Source organism: Nylanderia fulva, unplaced genomic scaffold, assembly GCF_048542155.1.
Source record: "Nylanderia fulva isolate GAGA-0341 unplaced genomic scaffold, ASM4854215v1 Scaffold2, whole genome shotgun sequence".
In the NCBI taxonomy this organism is placed as follows: Eukaryota; Metazoa; Arthropoda; class Insecta; order Hymenoptera; family Formicidae; genus Nylanderia; species Nylanderia fulva.
In genome coordinates this window covers 1527704-1543806 of record NW_028190263.1, presented here as the reverse complement: position 1 = coordinate 1543806, position 16103 = coordinate 1527704, and the positions used below count along the sequence as shown (strand labels likewise).

The 16103-nt window shown below is 36.0% G+C and overlaps 3 protein-coding genes across 6 annotated transcripts; 1 reads left to right on the top strand and 2 right to left on the bottom strand.

The window, feature by feature from the left end:
- Window positions 1-3900: 3900 nt before the first annotated feature.
- On the bottom strand, window positions 3901-7821 carry LOC114945256 (uncharacterized). Of its 3 annotated transcripts, XM_029321381.2 has the most exons (5): window positions 7589-7821; window positions 6873-7065; window positions 6116-6475; window positions 5390-5991; window positions 3901-4964 (listed from the first exon to the last, which is right to left on the bottom strand). In XM_029321381.2, the coding sequence occupies exons 2-5, from the start codon at window positions 6924-6926 to the stop codon at window positions 4667-4669; spliced, it is 1314 nt and encodes a 437-aa protein (XP_029177214.2). In that variant the 5' UTR covers window positions 6927-7065; window positions 7589-7821; the 3' UTR covers window positions 3901-4666. The 3 variants fall into 3 exon arrangements, with proteins under 3 accessions (XP_029177214.2, XP_029177215.1, XP_029177213.2); XM_029321382.2 differs by lacking the exon at window positions 6873-7065; XM_029321380.2 differs by lacking the exon at window positions 7589-7821 and having other exon boundaries at window positions 6873-7540.
- Window positions 7822-8119: 298 nt separating this feature from the next.
- On the bottom strand, window positions 8120-11940 carry LOC114945255 (FERRY endosomal RAB5 effector complex subunit 3). Of its 2 annotated transcripts, XM_029321379.2 has the most exons (10): window positions 11626-11940; window positions 10445-10953; window positions 10053-10274; window positions 9711-9914; window positions 9483-9598; window positions 9245-9381; window positions 9039-9159; window positions 8844-8962; window positions 8632-8757; window positions 8120-8547 (listed from the first exon to the last, which is right to left on the bottom strand). In XM_029321379.2, the coding sequence occupies exons 1-10, from the start codon at window positions 11629-11631 to the stop codon at window positions 8434-8436; spliced, it is 1674 nt and encodes a 557-aa protein (XP_029177212.2). In that variant the 5' UTR covers window positions 11632-11940; the 3' UTR covers window positions 8120-8433. The 2 variants fall into 2 exon arrangements, with proteins under 2 accessions (XP_029177212.2, XP_085338072.1); XM_085481946.1 differs by lacking the exon at window positions 8120-8547 and having other exon boundaries at window positions 8690-8757; window positions 8851-8962.
- Window positions 11941-12173: 233 nt separating this feature from the next.
- Aos1 (SUMO1 activating enzyme subunit 1) lies at window positions 12174-14763 on the top strand. The gene is made up of 6 exons (XM_029321397.2): window positions 12174-12412; window positions 12643-12814; window positions 12893-13149; window positions 13228-13409; window positions 13486-13618; window positions 13715-14763. Exons 1-6 carry the CDS (start codon window positions 12315-12317, stop codon window positions 13875-13877), a joined length of 1005 nt encoding a protein of 334 aa, XP_029177230.1. The 5' UTR covers window positions 12174-12314; the 3' UTR covers window positions 13878-14763.
- Window positions 14764-16103: the final 1340 nt, after the last annotated feature.

Sequence of the window (16103 nt, the reverse complement as noted above, 5' to 3'; positions counted from 1 at the left end):
TGTGCTCCGAATGGACACTCTCACGGCCGGACGCGACGAGATCGAAAGATCGAGCTATTGATCGTAAGCGGCTTGGCGGTGGGGTCTCTTCTTTGTGCTCAAGATCAGCTATTGGTCGTGCCCGTAAATTCACACCTCGCCATAATCGGCGTGTTCCGACGAACGGACGACACATTTGGCAACTATTGCGGCTGGTGACACTTACACCCTACAGGCGCACAGCTTCTCTTTTACCCAAAGACGCCTATACAAAAGTACCTACACGACAATCGCGTATACAATCGTGAATGAACACCCCGAGAGTAGTATATAGTATATGTATAAGGCGCTAGGATCATTGTCATATTTTTCTTATTGTTTGCTACATCTTCCTTTGTATCGTTAATCTGACGAAATAACGATTTAAAAACAGTAATATTATCGCTAACATCGGATCATATAGATATTTATGCAGACTGATTCGTCAAATCAGAGATAGTCTCTCTGCTGCGTACAGAGTGTGCGAAAGAAGGTTGCACTTAGCGAAATTTACATTTGCGCAAAATACTATTATAAACATCTCTTCTCGCGGTGACAGCTCGCTTTATTATACGCGTGTAAAGCACATTTCAGAGTCGGTTCTCATTTCCCATTTAAATGCTTATCCCGGTGCGAGAGACTTGCCAAACTCTTACGCGCGAAAAAGCCGCTCGCTTTCCTTTTGCGGTCTCGCGCGCACGCACTCATTCACGATTCACGCACGCGTGCGCGCGCGCGCGCTCGCGTTAACACGCGTGTCAGTGTAAGCAGTGTAACACGTACGTATACACGCAGAGGGTTCCATAATATAAGTTCATCGCAAGCGCGCTGATGCGTACGTAATCCCGTGGTGCTTACCGATAGCATCACCAGGGTTTTATTTTCATTATTCATTTGTTCGGCCTCTCTCCCCATAGACGGGCTCGGAAAGCTTACACGTATAACCCCATGTTTCTACGTCGGTTTAATCAGATAAAACCCCGCTGGCGAAAATCGCTCCGCGGCATGCGGCTGTTTTCGGTCGATGCAAAACGCGCGTTTGGATGCACGTCTCTAAGTGCAATATGGTTTAACATTTGCAACAAGGACAAATATGCGCAGCTCGTTAGTGTACATATAATATTGCAAGACCCTGGGTGTCACCTGTCTGTTAAAGTCGCCGAAGAGGCTTCTTGCAATTAGTTCGCGATAATGTTGCTGCGCGAGCGATGCGTTTTATGAATGAAGTAATATTCTCATTAAAATATAATGTTATCAAAATTATCTCGCGTGTGTTTGCCACATCATAATATCTGTTATTATTAAATGTGCGAAATAGAGCTCACTCTCTCTCTCTCCCTCTCTATGACTGATAATTATTCGTTGATTACGTTAATTGAATCGGTGTGATATTTGAGCGTGTGACGTATTATGCGGCGACTTGAAAGCAACAATATTGTATATCATGCTATATAACGCGTGCGAAAGTTACCTGTTTGCGGATGCATTATTCGCCGCGTGTTTTTCCGCGTATATACGTCCGCGGGATTTCATCAAATTCTTTAATTACCAAGTGAAGGATGATGCAGGAAGCGTGAGAGTCGCCGCCGGAAGGGCGGGAGAGAGAGAGAGGAAGCGAGGAGAAATAAGAGGAACGTAATTAAGGGATTAGCTTAGTTAATACAGACGCTGGCTTAACGAATCGTAATGTAGAGGGCTGTTATAAAAATATGTTTCGTCGAGCGCTAAGTCAGCTGTGCGCTTGATTAACGAAGTGCGTGCCACGGGAAATTTTTCTGTTGCTCAAAAGAACAACACGCGTGTAAAAAGCAAAAAGGTAACAATCCTATCCATTTGGATATAATGGAGCGTCTTTAATTAATTGCGGTTAAAAATCGAATCAATATCATTCTATACTCATTTTTGTCTATATTTCCGCCTAAAAAAATGATCGCGTTAATTTATGGCAAACTATAGATGATCCACTCGAGATGCTTATCCTTCTCCGAGTTCCACAAGGATTATTGCTTGTCCCAAGGTGTCGATATATATCGTCTTGTTTGGCTAAATACTGGGGACAAGTATCTCGACCGTCATCGGGTACGGGCAATATCGCCCACACTGTTTTTCCAACAAAACTCTAGAACGGGACGTCTTATATAGGTACAGGATCTTTTCTTCATGGCTCGAAACACGATATTTCACGATATGCGGTCCGCCCACGTGTTTCGCCATTTGACCGTTAAAATTCACCTCCGCACGCTCTCGCGATATCTCGTGCTGGTATAGGTGGTGTATTATTTTTCCACCGGCTCTCGCCAAATTGGCTCGCACGGAATCTCGAATTACGGATACTCGACACCACCGCGCGAGGAGGGTAGAACCTCTCTATGGGGTTTACCTCCTTCTCCTCTTTCTCTCTCTCGTTTCCTCTTGTTGCCAAAAACCTCCCCTTCAACCCCTGTACTCGCTCTCCGGCATGGCGAAAAAAAATATTCCGCAACGTTCAATCGCTTTATCCGCACTCCGGATGGAAAACGTGCGGAGTTCTTATTGATTCAAATTGATATTTCATGTAAGAGATATGCGATACGTCGAGCAGCGAATATTCGAGTCGATTATCATTTTTCTGATAAATTGAACTAAGAATGAATATAAATAATTTGATAAAATATTTAAAAAATTCAGATAGCAATTTGGATACAATTATTATAATATACAACTATTATAGGATATATATATATATAGGAAGTTGAGCTTTCGCCAAACACTTCGTGAAATCTTTGAAAAAAATATAAATGAAAATATCTATAATTAAGGGGGTGATTAAGAAGAGATGACGGAATTTACCGCACCCTGCCGTGTTATTCCCGGAATATGGAAAAAAGGCGTGTAGAGTTAAAGAGAACGACCGCATGTGCATTTATGTCGGGCGTACCCTCTCTTACACGCAGGGAGTTATTGTAATCGCGGGCTTCCGTTCTCGACGCGGTGCGGCTCGGCGCATCTTCCTCAATGATTTTTTGCGTTCCTCTCTTCTGCATGTTGTGACTCCCCGGGCATCCTTGCCCATGGGGGCCTCTCTTTCTCTGCTCGGGCGTAACCCAATATAGGCCTCCCATAGGAAGATCATACCTCGATACAATGGCTGATCGCTACATCGCACGCGATCACGGTGCACGTCACGTAAACTGACGATCTTCATAGCACCATTTGCTGGCTCATCGTATAACACGCCAATATATTGCGCCCCTTTCTAGAATGGAGCTCGCAACACCCTGCACCTTAACGTTTCATCAACGATCCAAGTATCGCGCGTACCGAGATCTGATTGGAGATCTTTATTGAGATGTAAATGGCTATGTTGAAAAATCAATGTAAAAGTGTAAATTAAAAAAAAATTATACAAACTATTTTCGAGACAGCTTTCCAATGCGAAGTATAATATGCGAGTCGCAGCTTTAACGTAGCTTACAAAGGGTAATCTTCTTTTTATTTCATTCCGCAGCAAGCCGGTTTTCTGGGAAATAAAAAAGGTTTTATAGAAAACCATTCGTTCGATCATTAATTTACATTTCGCAATAAACCAGTTTTATAGAAAATCTCGATCATCAATAATTTATTCTTCAAAGTAAAGGAGCGATATTTGAGAAATATCTTTATTCTGTTCTAACAATAAGATAAACAGTTTCTCCGAACAAACTCGTTCGATTATTAATTTTTCGTAGGAAACCGATTTTTTAGAAAACGAAAGACTTTATAGAAAATCTCGATCATTAATATAATCATTTCGGTCAACTGATAATTTCTTCTTCGAAGCAAAAGAAAGAACGATACTTGAGAAAAGTATCTTTTATTCTCTCCGTTCTAAAGTAAACAATAGCTCAAAATAAAACTCATATATATATAATATATATCTTTTTTATTCTAAAGCATAGAGAGCTCCTTTCGCTCGTCATTCGGAAGAGGTTCAATCGCAGACTGAATTCGTTCCAGCGGAATCTCGTAGAATTTCAATTAGTTACGTGCGTTCTCAAGATGCCACGCACGATAATTCGTGCGTTCAGCTACGCGTTGCCGCGTCATTACGCGGAAGAGGATCTTGCCGTCATTCAGGGCAAATGAGCCATTGCGTTCTTTGTATCTACTTTTCTTTTGTGCCACGGTAACGGACGCGCCGCAACAAAGGTAAAGGGGTTTTTAAAACACGCCGATTCTTACCGGCAGAAAAAAAACGCAGACGTTTTATTCGACCGTAGAAGAGTTTCGCATTATTATCGGACACTGGAAACGCCCTTCGAGAATACTCGAATCCGCGGCACTTGCGTCTTTCGAATTTACAGAGCGTGGCATGAGTGACTTTTCTTCATGTTTACAACAATATATATTTGATTGCGCAAGAATTTGTTACCTAACGACATAATTTTAAAATTAATCTTATATTACCATGCGCATGAAAATTTTAATATCTTGCAGAGAAATAATTTTTAGAGATTGCTTCGTATTTAGCGTTGCGTGGTCGTTAACAAAATGTTACATCATATTATTCAAAGTAAATATTGCGATAAAATGTTTCGAAAAAAATTCGATGAAATGTTTATGATTAACTCTAATGATTGTCCGTATATACTTTTGTGTGTTCTTTCTCTTTCCTTATCTTAATTTGGCTTCATTCTTCGTTGCATTCGTGACCCTCGGACACCGCCAATATTCGGACCAGATCATTGTTCGATTCGATGACGTTCTTGTACGCGACAGTATCCCCGTTTCTTATTCCCTTAAAGCTCCATTGACTTATCGGTCGTTTGAGGAGGACTAATACCATAGCGGTGATTAGGGAAATAATTAATAGCGAGAGGGATGTCCACAAGATCGGATAAAGAATTGACGAATCGTATTCACATTGCAACTCGTAGTTCGGTATTTCGGCGAGTAGTTTGCCATGGTGTTGATCTGGTGCATAGCATCTAAAATTTGTAAAATATATTTAATTTATTTTCATTATTTTTAATTATTTTATATACTATAAAATAAAGTTAGATTACAATGACGATTATAATATTCATATATGAATGTAGAACTTTAACCAAGCTTCATTATTTCAGCAAAATATTTTTAATTTAATGAAAAATATTTTAATTCATGGAATTCTCGAGACATCTAAAGGTGAAGAGATGAAGCTTGTTGTAATGGTAAAACACTGTTATCATATTTTATTTCACAATATTATTCAAGATAGAGATTACTCGTGCGTAATAATTATTAAAAAAATGTTTTAAATAATCCAGATAAAAGCGAAATAAGATGATTATGCAATAAAATTTTGCACATGCTACTTTACTTTTAATCGATACTGTATCAACTGAAAGTATTATCGTCTTCTAGCTCTCACCTGATATCTTGACTGATATTTCTGGTCAAATTCAACAGAACGATCCATTCTAATTTGCAATCGCATCTCCAGGGATTATTCTCCAGCTCGATGACCGGTGTTTGTTGCACCAATGCACGTAGCTCGATATTCAGAGATTCAAAGCCGCACTCTTTTATCGAAAGCCGCTGCAATCGAGGTAGCACGACAACGAACTGCGGTCGAAGGCTGAGCTGAGTTAATCGTTTGCAACCGATCAATGATAATATCTGCAGACTAGGGAGCTTTTCGAGCTCATTCAGAACCAATGACGTTAAATTCGGCATATAATTCAGTCTCAGTTCTAGTAACTGCGGTAGATATACATTTTCGAGAGTTATCACTTGCGTGCCGGATAAATCCAGCTCTTGCAAGCTTATCGGTAAAAGAGGTATCGCGCCGATTGGATTCCAGGATAGGTCGAGGGTAGACAGATTCGTCAAGGTTTTGAAGAAGTCGGACGAGAAATACGGCGCGGATATATTCTTCAATTCGAGATGCTTCAATGCCCTCAAAGTCCAAAATGCGCTTTCATGTATTCCATCTTCTATAGGATTATGAGATAGTGATAGATATTCGAGAATCTAAAAAAAAATTAATCAGTTGTTTTCATGAACTTTAAACGCGGTAGAAAATTGTTATTAATTTATTTAATTTGTGGAAAGGTATCCGTAAAAATAAAATTCTCTCTAATAAATTTATCATTACCGTTAGATATTGCAGCATGGTTTCATTGACGACAGTGAGTTTGTTGAAGGAAAGATCTAATATCTTCAGCTTTGGTATCCGATCGTTGAGAGCATTGTCATCGATGTATTCTAATTTATTGTGGCTCACATTTAATACTCGCAGATTATATTCCTCTTTGCACAGAAAAAAGAATCGTTGAAGATGATTCTGGGACAAATCCAACGCTTCAAGACTCTCTAGATTAGTGGAGCAGTCCAGAAAACTGTCAATCTCGTTTCCTCTCAAATTGAGATCTGTCACTTCATGCAAATCCTTAATTTGCATTTGCAGATTCATAAAAAAATCTTCTCTCTTTAATTTACGGAATGATAGATCAACCTGTAACGCAAATACACAATCTTTTAAGAAATTTTTACACATTCACAAAATGTTCTCCGACGAGCAAACGAGATTCAACAATATTAAAATTGCCGTTAAATTCACGTCACGTATCTTTTTACATTAGAAATAGAAAAAGAGAACATCTAACACGCGCAAAATATAAATATAAAGTACGAGTTTATGGAAGCATATTCGCGAACGGCAATTATTTCCGCAAGAAAAAGAAGCGAAATTTATGAAAGCGATAAACACGAGCGGAAGTTGAGATTCGCGACACAAATGGGAATATGTCACCGAAAAATCGTAATAAATTATTATCGCCGTCGACGACGACGACGACGACGGATGATTCGATTAGAAAAAAAAAAAAGAAAATTATCGCGAAAAAACCCACCGTTTTCGCCGAGACGAACGAAACGACGATGGCCAAAAATATGAGCCTCATCATTCCAGGTGGTATTTGATTAGTCGATGCTTTTTTTTTGGAGCGATCCGATTTCTTGATGCATCCGACCGGGACCACCTAGCTGAACTATGCTTCTCACACCGCGATTCGATGAAATGGCAACGAATTCATCCGCGACACTCTGCCGAAGATTGCGGTGTCGTATTAAGAGGGGGATAAAGGAGTGACAATTGTACATTTTAATGTAAATTCCACGCTTTGATCGGCAATATAATTGCACATCTGTTATCCGTGTTCTTTTTGTGATTCGGGAAATCACGATTTGCCATTCTTATTTTTTTTTTGTAGAATCAGATTACGCCGATCCTCCTCCAATGGATCGACGTAATCTGATTAATCAAGAAAAAATGATTTCGCGATATTACGTGATATAACGATGCAATCACTGTTTCTGCTTTCTAAATTCGAATATAAATTTCTAATAAATTTCCTGCGTGTTATCGTATAATTTAATTAACAGAAATGTTTAAAACTAAAATGTTTATCTGCTTGTATATTTTATCTATTGCAAATGATAAAACTCGCGAGTGCGCGATACTATTAGTTACGAAGGTCGCGTCGAAGGCAAATATTTTTTTCATTCGAAACGCGTTAAATTTAATCCGTTCTCGGTCAGAAGTTCAAAATCAACGAGGCTAACGTACCGCTTTCTGATAAATTGGCGATTACGAGGCGATGCCGCGCACGTAAACGTCCACCGATTTGCGACAGCTGGCCGGCGAATTGTCTCTCTCCGTCACAATTAATCGCACATAATTTTTCAATTAAACAACGTTGGAACGGTATCTTCGAGTTTGCGACATTTATGATTCGTTAGAACGCGCGAAGAGACGAGTTAACGTTGTATCTTTCGCGATGAGACTCTGGTCCGAAATATATCGTTAACATATCTGCTCAGCCAAAAAATAAAAATACGGCTAAGAGATAAACCTCGCTCTCTGTGTCGTGCGTCTAACGGTGATAATGCAGCTCATGTTCGTTTTGCTCATCTTTATTTAATATTTATTGAAATTTATTTAATTTATTTACTGATATTATTTAACAAATTATGTGGTATCTCTCTTTTTAGATGCATATATTTTTTTAAACATATTGAATTTTTACGTTGGACGAATTTTGCAGGTACATAGTTTTTTGTGAAATTAATATCAGATGAAGAAATAAAATACAAAAAATTCGATGTTAAAATTTTATTAATTACATTAACAAAAAACCAAAGAATAATAAAATATACATTACTTTTGTATGATAGATCGAACATGAATTTTGAAATATTTTATGGAAAAATTTGCGAATATTGAACTGACTCGTTGTGAAATTAAATGTGTGAAAGCATTATAAACAGCTCATTAAGTGAGACATTTATTCACAGAATCGTATCTTTCTCACGCCTGCAGCGGATAATTGTGACTGCATATAGACGTCACGTATAGTTATAAATATTACAGTGTTTTCCGCGCGAGTATATGTACAATGATAACAGAGTCATTTATTTTTTCGGAGTTTGCGGGGTACTGGTAGCCTTGAAAACCAGCGGATTTGACACTCGAAATATGCTGGGCAACATTGTGGCTAATGTTCCGAATACCTCCTCCGACATTCCCTGTAAACGAGAAATAACAACGATATTAGCATATCTACATCTTTTTTTTTAAATCTCGACAGATTACTCTTATCGCGTATTTACTTTCGGTACGAGAAATTGAAGATTCTTCAGCTCGGCTCCACCCCAAGACGCCATTTCGATCATGAAACCTTTCACGCACTTGAAGACTAACTCGGCTCGCTTTGTGCACCAGGCGACCGTCATATCCTATCGATATCACATCGATGTAGATCAATTATATATTTTCGTCTAATTATTTAATAATTATTTAAATTATTTGCGTGATAAATTACTTCTGACATTTCGTGGACGAGTAGCACAGGTATTGTCAGTGTTGTCACATCGTTGCAACACGCCGTCTTCAAGATATTTCTCAATCCCAGAATAGCAGGATGTCTTGAATTGATATCGCCTTAAAATTAAGATCGCGTATTTAATATATAATCGGAGTATATGAACAATTTATGACTGCGAATACAATCATTTACCAGATCTTAAAGAATCATTCACCACCATGTGAAACACTACGTGAACTTGTGCCAGATTGGAATGTCTTGTGATAAAAACATCGCCTGTTTGTAAACTCTTGCTCGTTGTGGATTTTTTCGTCTGTAAACAATACATAATTATGTATATAATTGTATACATGTGATAATTTTTAATTTCAAATCAAATTGTTAACACTATCACTTACATGAGGATCACTTCCTTCTCTGTAATGCGCCTGTCTCCAAGCAACGGCATCTTTCACATCTTCTCGAATCTTTTCCAACTGTTCATCGATCGGCGGAAAATGAAATTCCGTTGTTAATTGACATATTGAGCATAATTCTGCAACAACATAGTATTTTAACATAGTAGAAATGTTTTACTAACACCATAAAAACTTTTTAGAATCGCTAATATACGATTTGCTACATCCTAATAAGTACCTTTCGTTATTCCGGAGTAACTGCCTAAATGATTATCACTTAGAAGAACTAATCCACACAGATCGTTTGAGTACAGTCCTAAAGCTGTTTGTAATCTTTGCGGCGTTGGATCCATCCTAAATTTAATAAGTTTTCTATTATAATTGTCTGAGAAAAAATAAAGAGAGAAAGAATGCATTGGAAGGCATTGGTAGTATATTCTATATCGAGAATAAAATTTCAAGATACCCGGATTCGCTATTTTTCGTACGACAAAAGTCCAGCACGTCTCCGGTCAATATACGTATGTTATGCATTTGTTTCATTTGTGATCCTAAATGTATCGTAAAGCTTTCTTCCAATAGAGGATAGTCGGTCGTGTGTTTCTCTTCACTGTGAACGAATTTGTCTAAAGCCGGACGTAACGGTGGCAATGGTATTATAGGCGAACCACTGTTAAAAAATAATATATATATATATATATATATATATATATATATATATATGTTATGTATACATTTTTATTTTAATATAATTTTTAAAGTTTTATTGCTATATTGATTAAAATCAAAATACGAAAAGAAAACGTACACTGGTGTGGGTATCATACTGGTTTGTTGTTCCTCGAGCATCCTCATGATCCAATTTCGATATTGTCGTCGTTGATCTAATCTCAAAGCATCGACTCTAGATCCCCAATAACCTTGTAGTAAACTCTGCTCCTCGAAGTGACGACCTGCCATATCGTTTATTGATTTTTCGGTGGATCCTACTTCGAGAGCTTCGACAGCAACACGCATTTCGTTGGTTTGTCTGGAATTTACAAAAGATTTTTTATAAGAAATTATTTTTTTTAGATTATTTCTTATTAAAATTCTAAGCCACAAATAATGTTTTCCATTATGTTTTACATTTTTTAAGGATGTGTACATTAAAAAAAAACTGAGAAACATGGGAAGAAACTTTTACTAACTTTTACTAACTTATGTGTAAGATGTTCATAGTCAGTATCCCTCAGTTGAATTACTTCGGTTACATCCCGTCCAAATTTGTGCTCTGCTTGCAAAATTGGTTCCAAAGATGGAGAATGCACTAATCTATGATATGCTGCAGCAAATAATTCTTCATCTGTAGTTCCAATGGGATCAGAGTATTCTACTGTCTTCTGTTTGTATATTTTTTCCCAATTTTTAATTATATCTTCTAAATCCAAAGTGCCTGTTTTGACTGCTTTAATAAGTTTTTCAGACTTATCATCATAAAATTGTAGTGTAAGCTCTTTGATACTACGTTGCAGGGCTTCCAATAAGTCTGATTCTACATAACATGGTAACTTGAATGATGTCATTATACGATGCATTAATTCTTCTATGGAACCATGGTATGGTATTTTTATCGGAACTTCCAATGTATATTCTTGATTCGTAGTGCATGTTGAAAATTTGTAGATAAATGTCTTTTCGATGTGTTCCTCTTCAGCTTTATTCATTGTCTGTAATGATATATAATTATTTTTCATATGATTTTTATGACATATTTATGAAATGATATCTTTTCTAAATAGTACTGTAAAATAATTATGTGAAATTGTTAATAGCAGATTAGAGTAATGGATTCCATGTAATTAACTTTTATCAGCATGTAGGCAGACATTATGAGATTTAAAATGAGAACACTTATGCTATCAGGGTCAGCTTTCACAACATTTAGATTAAAAGGGCAAAGATAATTCTTAGTATATACATAGTAAGTTTGATTATGTTTTGACTATATTTATTTCTCAATGATAATGGCCATTAATCATAAATTTTAATCGGACATTAATTACAAATTTGAATGTATACCATAAAGCAATTATTATTTAAATTAAATAAATGTATATTACAATAACATTTATTGATAGATTATAAAAAATCAACAAAATAAATTATTTTGCAAATAATAACAACAGTGATGTATGATCTAGTTTTTATCTCAATGCTTCTCAATTTATATATATATATTTTTTTTTCTTGAAATAACCAAATATAAATTCTCAAATAAATCAGATAAATTTTCTTGAAAAATATTTTGATCAGGGGTGCTGTGGTAAATGTCACAATACCGAAGATATAATAAATAAACTTTTGGTCGAGACTAACGAATCCTATTGTATATTACTCACATTCATTATTTCATATGTATCATCCGATCGTGTCAATATAAGTATTTGTTTCAATTGCTCAAGCTGTCAATTTGCAGTTAAGACATATAACCTCTCTGCATAAGAAATTCATTATACTATTATTAGAAGATAAGAAATTTGATATAAACACAGATGGATGCGATATTTATTTTTCCCATTTCATTATATTCATCAAAATTTGGGAATACACTCTATATATATCTTCCAAATGTAGATCGCAAATATTGACAATAACTGAAAAGTCATTCATATACTCCCATTTACATATGACGTATGTACTGATGTACTGTCAGTAAAATACACAAATGTCAAGATACGCCTCCTCCTGTGACAATGAATGATTGAGTTCGGAAACTATATGGTTATCTAGTACACTTTTAGAGAAGAGTCGTGATTGATTGATCTAGAAAATTGTCCACCAATCACAGTTCAGTTGCTCAATAGCGCAGCCGCAGTCAGCTGTCAGCTGTCACTGTGTTTCCAATCTAGCGTCACTTGTTCTATGGCATAGTTGCGCTTCTGAATTACGACAGCGTCGTGAACTAAATCTGATTGTGTGGGTGAAGTACGTGTGAGTTTCGACGCCATATTAGTTTATAAAAAAAGGCTTGCGACACGTTTTTGGCGGTAAGAGAATTTTGTAGCGAATAGAAATAGAAATTTGCACGATGGTAGATGAGAATAAACTGGCGGAGGAATTAACGGATCACGAAGCCGAGTTGTATGATAGGCAATTGCGTCTCTGGGGATTAGATTCACAGAAACGGTAAGCTCTTCCATGGTCTGATACTTGATACCGGCTTTTTGCGATACTGTGAAGTACGAATATAATATTCGATAAACGACTGTAAAAAATCTTTAAAATGAACGAAATACGTTCTCGATTGTCGATTATATGTTTTCTAACGAATAAGTAAGATATGAGAGCTTGTCTTAGAATTTTGATCAAAATTATTTTATTGAATGTTTTTTAATTTGTTTTTTTTTCTTTTCAAGATTGCGAGCTGCGAAAATTCTTTTGATAGGACTGGATGGTTTTGGAGCAGAGATCGCTAAAAACATTATTCTAGCTGGAGTCAATTCTGTTACATTTTTAGATCATAGAAATGTGACGGAATTGGATAGATGTTCACAATTCTTTGTACCAAAGGAAGATGTTGGGAAGAATGTAAATATCAAACAGCAACATATACCACATTCTGCTGTACACCAATAATTATATATTTAAATAATTGTGTACTTTTAGAGAGCTGAAGCTTCGTTACCAAGAGCACAAAATTTAAATTCTATGGTCAATGTTATTGCGGACTCAGGGAAAGTTGATGATAAACCTGATGAATATTTTGGACAGTTTAATGTGGTATGTGCTATGCATTGTACCATTACGCAGCTAAAGAGAATCAATCGAGCTTGTAGAAATCAAAAAGTCAAATTTTTTGCTGGCGATGTATGGGGAGCACTTGGATATGTGTTTGTAGATTTACAAGAACACGAATATGGAGAGTATGTGTTTATATATAAACTTGAGATGTATTAAGAATTCAATCTCTTAATCTAAACAAATCATGAAAAATTTTTCAGAGATGTACCAAAACAAAAGAAAGTTAAGATACCAGAAGGTGGTGAACCTGTGGGAAAAGAAAAAATTGAAACTATAATAGTTAACGAAAAGCGTACTGATACATTTGTACCCTTTGAATTTATCTTAAATGCTCCAAAATCATCTTTAGTTAGAGAGGAAGAGATTTATTATATGATGTTAAGTAAGTTGTGATATTATAAAGCGCGAGAAAGTTTACATCTAAATATTTTAAGTAATAATTGGCCCTCTTTTTTTAGTACTATTAAATTATCGCGAAAAATATGGTGAAGATCCATTGCCTAGTGAAAGAGGTTGTGAAAATCTAAAAAATGAAGCTTCTGCAATTATTAAAAAATATGAACTGGAAAACAAAATAGATCATTTAGTAGAGTATGTATATAATATAGCATTTGCTATATTACATATATCAATCTTGTGAAAAGTTTGTATTTATTATTCTAACATGCTGTATTTTTATAATTACAGGGGTGACTTGTACGCGCAACTCAGTCCAGTTTGTTCTATCGTCGGCGGTATCATGGCTCAGGAAATAATCAAAGCAGCATCGCAGAAACACGCTCCACTCAACAACTTGTTTACATTTAATCCTGATACATCATGCGGAGTTATTTTGAAATTGGGCTATTAATCAAAGGTGTGACCACATTTCTTACTGTGATATACAGAATTTTACATTTTTTCACCTTTCCTTTATTCCTTTTAATTTAAATCTTTATGTTGAACAAGGAAAATTTGTCGTAAAAAGGAAAAAATAAATTATATAATTATATAATTATATAATTTTGTGGAAAATAAAACTACGCACACGTACATATATATGTACATACATGTATGGGTCCACAAGATTTTTGTGAAGGAAGGGGGAGCATAATTAAAATGTTTTGTTTCTTTTTTTTTAATTTAATTTAATTTTTATTTTTTTGATATTAAATATGCAAAAATAAATTCTAGTATTTATTCATAAGAAAAGCAAATACTTTAATTTTTTAAATAATTCCAAGGGAGGACAAACTCCCTCTCTTGTCCCCCTCTGTGGACACCCATGTCTGTATGTATGTATATGATACACAGTTATAAATTTAATATATACATGGTATATTTATTATGTTTTATATGCAATATATTTTGAGTATAAGTATAAAGAGTGGGAGAGAGAGAGAAAGAAAAAAATACATTTTTCGCGCGTATGATTCACTATCGAAACTTCCGGCAAAGCAATTTCAAACTCGCTTTGTGGATCTTTTATCGTGCGCTTTGGAGTGGAAAACGCGTCGCGAAACGTAAAACGGGGATTGAAAAATTGAAAGGGGAGCCGATTAGGGTATGCCTCGTTGTACTCTATCGGTTTACTCATATTTTCAAGGGAACACATTCCACCCGTTTACATCCCATTTTGCAGAAAATTTATGGCAGTATAGTTGCCGATTAAATACAATATACATATACATGCGTATACTAAAAAGCTTTATTGTGTAATAACAATGATATTATAATTTGACGTTTTTCAAAATTAATATTTTGTTTTCAATATGTTTCTCTAATCAATATCCTTTATATTCCTTTCTATTCCTCTGCATCCGGCAAAGTGTGTGTAACCACGTGCGCTGCTTTATATGCATATATATGTATACACGGATGAGTGATTGATTCGATCTTTAGTTCGGAATTATGATGTATCGTCTTTTCCCGTGTACACGATGTCATTGCACAATCGAGCTTTACCGCAATATGTAAATGCACGGGGTAAACATGTAAACCCCTTCTCGTCGCAGGTATACATGACGTGTTTTCTTAACGATGCGGCCACGTGCTTTTACGGCTGTCGAATTATCTCGTACGACGCTTTATTTCGTGCTCGTCGGAAAACCATTAGTCGACGCGACGTAAACGCTTCTCTAATTTGACATTTTGTTAGTATATCTCTCTATACGATAGATTGGTATAGAGGGTAATGGTAGTTCGTGACGGATCTCGCCGTCACGTTTCGACGAGCGCGGCGAATCGCATCGACTGACGATTCATATAAATTTAATAGCACGATGTCGTTTGAGTTTTTTTGCGATCAACCCTTATGTCGAATTTATTTCGTTCCAAGTATCTAAGATAGATTCTTTAATTTGTCATTAACGCAGCTTCACGCGGATTATGTAAAATGAAATTATACGGAATGAGTAATCACATGTTTGCGATCTTGTAAAAAATGTCAAATTCGCGCGTGATAAAAATACATTAGATGTATCTGCACTTATTCATGCAGATTTGTTTAGTAGGGCTTTAACAATAATGCGTTTTTTCGGTCGAGAAAAAGAACATTTATTCGATAATATATCACACGCGCAGGTTCTATGCAGAAGTATATAGACTTCTTCGTTGAGAAACATGCGATCAAAAAGCACCTTCGCGACTTTATACGATCGCGTGATTATTATCCGCCGGCCCTAAGTGGAGTAGGAGACGTACTGGTACTTCCCGTGACTCATGCAAGGAATTCACTGAGGCTACCGTCGCTGTTATATGTACATGTTCCGCTGCAGAGAATCGATATGACACGTATACTCTCAGGAATGTTAGTTTCCCTAGTACAATTTATTTATTCACACTATTAAGTTATCTTTTATACATGTTGTGTTGTTAATGCACATATCAGAGAGAAAGAAAGAAAGCACCTATTATTCGCGCGATAAATTCTGTACTATAAATCTAAAGATATTTTTTCAAGAAATATTTTCCTGAATTTTTCTCGAAATATTTCTGAGAATGCCGGGAATGTGACTTGATTATATTTATTTTTTAAAAATTTAAGATAGAAATATCCTGAAATTCTTATATGTTGTCAAATTCTCCGCGCACGCGA

Bases quoted from the DNA above. Each gene is read 5' to 3' on its own strand.
- LOC114945255 (XM_029321379.2), bottom strand. The intron at 9,915-10,052 runs GTACGTTTTCTT...ATTTTTTAACAG, and splicing joins AGTATGATACCCACACCAGT to TGGTTCGCCTATAATACCAT. The intron at 9,599-9,710 runs GTATCTTGAAAT...TATTAAATTTAG, and splicing joins ACGAAAAATAGCGAATCCGG to GATGGATCCAACGCCGCAAA.
- LOC114945256 (XM_029321381.2), bottom strand. From the start codon at position 6,926: ATGATGAGGCTCATATTTTTGGCCATCGTCGTTTCGTTCGTCTCGGCG. The intron at 5,992-6,115 runs GTAATGATAAAT...ATTTTTTTTTAG, and splicing joins CCATGCTGCAATATCTAACG to ATTCTCGAATATCTATCACT. The intron at 4,965-5,389 runs GTGAGAGCTAGA...TACAAATTTTAG, and splicing joins AATATCAGTCAAGATATCAG to ATGCTATGCACCAGATCAAC.
- Aos1 (XM_029321397.2), top strand. From the start codon at position 12,315: ATGGTAGATGAGAATAAACTGGCGGAGGAATTAACGGATCACGAAGCC. The intron at 13,150-13,227 runs GTATGTGTTTAT...AAAATTTTTCAG, and splicing joins CAAGAACACGAATATGGAGA to AGATGTACCAAAACAAAAGA. The intron at 13,619-13,714 runs GTATGTATATAA...TTATAATTACAG, and splicing joins AAAATAGATCATTTAGTAGA to GGGTGACTTGTACGCGCAAC.